This window comes from Gastrolobium bilobum, unplaced genomic scaffold (genome assembly GCF_033153095.1).
Source record: "Gastrolobium bilobum isolate Gb01-03AN ecotype WA unplaced genomic scaffold, APGP_CSIRO_Gbil_v1 utg212893, whole genome shotgun sequence".
NCBI classification, from domain to species: Eukaryota; Viridiplantae; Streptophyta; class Magnoliopsida; order Fabales; family Fabaceae; genus Gastrolobium; species Gastrolobium bilobum.
Window position 1 is genome coordinate 1 of NW_026899831.1, and position 5,800 is coordinate 5,800.

Consider the following 5,800-nt stretch of genomic DNA (forward strand, 5'->3'; position numbering starts at 1 on the left):
ACTTGATGAATTGGCAACCATGGTGAGACAGTTGGCAGTTACCCAGACAGTCCAGACTTCTGTTCCACAGTCGGCAATCCATGTGGCATATGCAGTGACCATTTTCACTCCACTGATGCTTCCCTTCTCTTACAAGAGGGCTCCGATTCCTGCAGACCAGTCAGTAGCTGCAGTCTTCCTGGGAAACCACAGTTCCAGCAGCAGCAGAGTAATCCATTCTCCAACACTTACAATCCTGGCTGGAAGAATCATCCAAACCTCAAATGGAACCAGAATCAGCAAAATGTTCCATATCAGCAGAGTCAACAAAATTTTCCATACCAACAGAAGCAGCAGTTCATTCCACAGCAGAGAACAAAACTTCCAGCAACCTGCTCCTCAACAGTTACAACAACAACCACCAGTGCAGCAGCAAAACAGTGTCAGTGGTCCTTTTTTGGAGGACTTAATGAAACAGATGGCCACCAACAATCTGGAGTTTCAACAGAGGACAGAATCCACAATCCAGAATTTGCAGACACAGATCGGGCAATTGGCGACATCAATGAGGAGGTGACACTAGCTCCAAGAAGCAGAGCACTGATACATCTGATGTCCATATCCCTCTGCCTTTCCCTCAGAGAGCCACTCAGTCCAAGAAGCAATCAGCAAAGGCTCGAGATAAAGAGATACTTGACACCTTCCGAAAAGTTGAGGTGAACATCCCTCTTCTGGATGCAATACAGCAGATTCCGAGATATGCCAAGTTTCTAAAGGAGCTGTGCACCAACAAGAGAAGACTGAAAGGAGATGAGCAAGTTAACCTGAGTCAGAATGTATCAGCACTCATCCAGCCTATGCCTAAAAAATGTCAAGATCCAGGGACATTTACTATTCCTTGTGTAATTGGCAATTCTGTTTTTCATGATTGCATGCTAGACTTAGGGGCTTCCATTAATGTCATGCCTGAATCTGTATATAAGTCTCTTGGACTTGGTCCTTTGTGTGCTACTAGTATTGTGGTTACATTAGCTAACAGGAGTAGTATTCACCCATCTGGTTTGATTGAGGATGTATTGGTCAGAGTTAATAATCTGATTTTTCCTGCTGACTTCTACATTTTAGAAATGGAGAGTGAGACTGCTACTAATAGATCACCAATTATACTTGGTAGGCCTTTCATGAGAACAGCTAGGACAAAGATAGATGTTCATTCTGGTACTCTATCCATGGAATTTGGTGATAGCATTTTACATTTTAGTATATTTGATTCCATGAAGCATTCTAAGGTTCAGGTTGATCATTCAGTTTCATGCATAAAAGTGATTCATGATGTGGCTGATAAGGTTGATTTTGAATTGATTAGTGATTGTGCATTACCTGTGGATTATGACTTGCCTATTAATGTTAATTCTGAATGTGTACTAAATGTGAAGTTATGCAAGACTCCCCATTCTGGTAATGATTTTGATCCTAACTCTCATGGACCCAAGATGAAATGGGTACCAAAAAGTTCTTCCTCTATTTTTAGTATGCAGAAAAGTTTGCGTAAGGTTGGAAGAAAGGATCAAGAGAAGAAGAAATACACACAGAAAAGAAAGCCCCCAAAGTTGCGTGATAAGCAGATGGGGAAGACTTGCACAATGATTTGCCATCACCTCAAAGTTGTTAATGAAGGACCCCAGAAGCAACCTGTGGAGACAGAGGCTCTGCTCATTGATGCTACTTATCCTCCTTAGGGAGTTCAGGGAGTCTTCTTCCCTCTTTTTCTTTTCTTTCTGTTATTTGCATTTTTCTTTTCCTTTCTTTATTTCAGTCTTTGATTTTCATAGGTAGATTTTCCTTTTCTTTCTGGTTATTATTGAGTGTTACATGGAGTAGACTTAAATCACAGGGTTTGATAGAAATTTCTGCTTAGGCTTAGTTCTTGATTCTTGGATTGCATTACTTGCTGCTTGATACTGTGCTGCTGATTGCATGATTTGGTATACCCTTGTGAGGTTTTTGAGCCTGTAGACATGGTCTTAATCTGTAGGCCAGTTTTTCTTTCTTGTGTGATTCTGCTCTTGATTGTTGTCCTCTAGAACTTGCTCTGATTCTTTTTGAAACTGCATTTTTCACTTGCATGCATGAATATGATTGAGGCATTCTTTCTTTCTTTACCCACTTTAGCCAGATAGCCATCCCTTATATTATTATCCCTTGGTGAGCCCTTTTGAGCCTTTATATCCGTTATTTCTTAAGCCGCATTACCAGCCTAAGTGAAAAACCAATTAATTCCATACCTTGGAGTTTTACTGAGCATTGGTTTCATTGTGATGTTGTGTTTAAGTGTGGGGGTTTGCCCGAGACGGACAAAAGTTTAAGTGTGGGGGGTGACCATCTGATTCATTTCTGCTATGTGGTTTTACTTCTTCAAAACAAAAACAAAAAAAAAAAAAAAAAAAAAAAAACAAAAAAAAAAAAAAAAAAAAAAAAAAAAAGTGTTTATCTTTTCAGTATCTTTGTTTTATGTTCTTAGTTTAGTTCTTAACTTTCGCTCTTTGTAAAATTCTGGGGTGTTTAGCTTTCTCTTCCATATTCATCCATACCTTTACCCCAGCCCCATTACAACCCTGCATAAAGCCCTCTTGATTTGTGCATGCATGTGTTATTAGCAGTGGAGAAGTAGAATTTGAGCAAGCCTATGGTAGGATGATTTTCTGGAGTTGATTTGAGTGATATACTAAATTAATTGATACACTTGAGAGAAAATTGAGGGCATCCTGTGAGGAACCATTTTTGTGTAATTAGCAGTTGCAGTTGGAATTGGCAAGTCTTGTGATTTGAGATTAAGGAATTTTTGTCCTGATTGTTTTATCTGTTCAAGACTTGTGATTTTTGTTATCTTTTGTATACTTGCTAATTATTAGGAAGGATAGGTTGATCTTCACACTTTTCTTATTTCTTTGCTTTCTTTTTCTATTCTAGTTTTTGCCCAGGAGTGCAAAAAGATAAGTGTGGGAGAATTTGATAACTCATATTTTATTACACTTATTTGTTACTCTTGATTAGTATTTTTAGGATTTATTTGAATAAAATAATGATGTTTTGAGTTATTTTACATTTTTAGTTTTTGATTGGGTTTAATTTATTTTCGTCAGAATTTTTCAGCTTTACGTTACTTCTGTATTTTGGTCATATCTTGGTCCACAGTTGTCAGATTGACTCCGTTCTTGTTGGGTTTTTCAGATAACACAAAGGGCTACAATTCTTATGAATAGCTCGAAGCCCAATTCGGATTGGAAGATAGTCGATTTCGTGCGCCAAGTCGGACACGTTTTGCTGAAGTTTTATTTTATTTTTATGTATTTTATTTCGTATTTTAGACATATGGGCCGGTCAGAACTGAACCCTAACCCGCTTTGGGTAGGGGTATATGACGGTAGAGTAGGAAACATTGTAGTCATTCTGTTATTTTCAAAATTGAGGATCAAAGTATTTTCTCTGAAGCGTTCTTCATCTTTTTCTTCTTCTTCTTCTTTTTATTTCAATCATGTTTACCTTAGCCATGCGAGGCTAAGAACCTTTTAATCAACCTAAGGGTAATGGATTCCATGGATTAGTCTTGAGGATCTGCGTTTATTTCAAATCAGTTTTGTTTCCCTTCCCAACTCAGATTGATATCGTGCGATCGTGGATATTCAATCTGAGGTTCGCGATTGCGATTATGGAAAGGGATTAATCATCAGATTTGAAGATTAGGTTGATTGACCCTATGACCTTAAATCAAGCGAGCTGATACTCTGCGATTGTATGAGTAGAAACATCGTCTTTGATCAAATGCTAAGCGATCGCTTAGAGAGGGTTGTCAATTGGAAATAAGGATTCTGATCCGATTGACAAATCAATCACGATTCTGATATCTTCTTATCCGAGGAAAGACGTCCATGGAACCCAAACCTTAGGTTGGTTATTTTTAATTACGAATTTTGATTCCAAATTTATATTCTGCCTTTTTAATTATTGAATCAAAATCCAAAATCCCTCTTTTAATTTTCTGTTCTCATAAGCGATTTTAACCAAAACAATTTCCTTGAGAGACGACTCAGGGTTTCCACTTTACTGCAAATTTTCTGAACCCTGATTAAAAAATAATTTTTAATTTGCACGAGTTCGACAGCTCGTGTCAGTCATCTTTTTACATGAACATCACTCAAAGGTCCAAAGGTGGCACCTTTAGTCATCAAATCCATCATTCCATGGTTCCAAACACACACACACTTAAGAATCATCATCAAACCATGACATTACGAAATTTTAAACAACATTCTCCTCATGAACATATCAAAACCAAGGCACTCAACAAGAAAAAGGGAGGCTTTTTGGTTCATATTTCCCAAGTGGGAGCTTACATCTTCAAGGTTTCTCCTTTAGCTCAAGTCTCCACCTTTTTCCACCAAGAACACACCTTTAGGCAAGCACACACCTTCATGAACATGCTCACGAGTTAGGCTCAAGAACATAAGAAGAAAAGATGATATTTTTCATGAAAAAAATTTAAGAACACTTACCCAAAAATCAAAGGAAACAAGCAAGCAAGTGTGATTCTTCAAGAGAGCTCAAGAACACAACTCCATAGCCTTTGCTCTCCACAAAACCATGGCTGTTTGGGATGATAAGGGACACGGAATTTTTGATTCACACCATGAAAATGGTATGGTTGTGAAGAGGAGAGTGAGGGGAACAATCTTTGTGAAGGAAGTTTGGTGGTTTAGAGAGATTTAGGTGAAGAAATCTTGGAGAGAAGTGAGACAGTTTTCAAAATTTGAAACTTAGAGAGAGAAGGAGGTGAAGGGCTGCTGATCAGAAATGGAAGGGAAGGAGAGGAAGGTGCCCTAATGAGGGGTGCCATGTCACTTAAGTGATATTCGTCCTTTAGTGAGACCCGGTGTAATTTTTTAACTGATCCGTCGTCAAATTTTTACTCGAAAACTCTCAAGACTCTAACTTTAAGTACTTAACATTAATTTTGTCTAATTATCATGTTCATAACTTAAAAATTTGATTAGTAGATCACAGATCCACTAACAGTTGTTTAATTGCACTGTAGTCTTTACCGGTGTTCTTAACTGTACCCGGATTTCATAATCTTCTTAACTTTAACACTTTTGGTCTAATTATGACTTGTTAGGCATATATTGGTCTTTATTTCTATTTTCTTATCTTTTTCCTGTTCCGGGATTCTACCGGATGCTGCTACAGCAGTACAAAATACCCGGCAGAAGTGACTTTTCAAAAATACCCCAATATGGGTATAATCTTCACCAAATTGTATCCTAACCTCATTCATGATGTTTATATCATTAGATTAGCTCTCTAACTATAATTTGCTAACTTGGAGCTATTCTACTAACTGTTATTACGTCAGCAGTCAAATTTAACAGATAAAAATTCATCTGTGCATAATACCTCAATATGGGTATCAAAATTCTTATAATTTTATGCTCATTCCATTTATGACTATAAGGTCCTCATTATAACCCTCTAATTTAAATTAGGGTTATTATATTCACCACACCTTTTAAAAGATTTTGTCCTCAAAATCAGATCATACCTGATATCAAAATCGGGATATTGCCGGAGAATATCATCCTCCCGCTCCCATGTGGCATCCTCTTGTGTCAATCCTTCCCATTGGATCTTGATCATGGGAATAACTCTATTTCGAAGCTGTTTCTCATCTCGAGCAAGAACCTTAGAAGGTCCAACAACGAACTTCAGGTCCTTCTTAACCTATATGTCATCATACTGTACAATGTGTGAATCATCAGATATATAT

At 37.6% G+C, this 5,800-nt stretch overlaps 1 protein-coding gene across 1 annotated transcript; it reads left to right on the forward strand.

Annotated features, from left to right (window-relative positions):
• Window positions 1-95: 95 nt before the first annotated feature.
• LOC133293797 (uncharacterized) lies at window positions 96-1,718 on the forward strand (the record flags this gene model as incomplete). Its single annotated transcript, XM_061492398.1, has 3 exons — window positions 96-552; window positions 621-807; window positions 919-1,718. Coding segments are annotated over 3 exons (1,444 nt in total), but the record flags the coding sequence as incomplete, so codon positions are not given.
• Window positions 1,719-5,800: the final 4,082 nt, after the last annotated feature.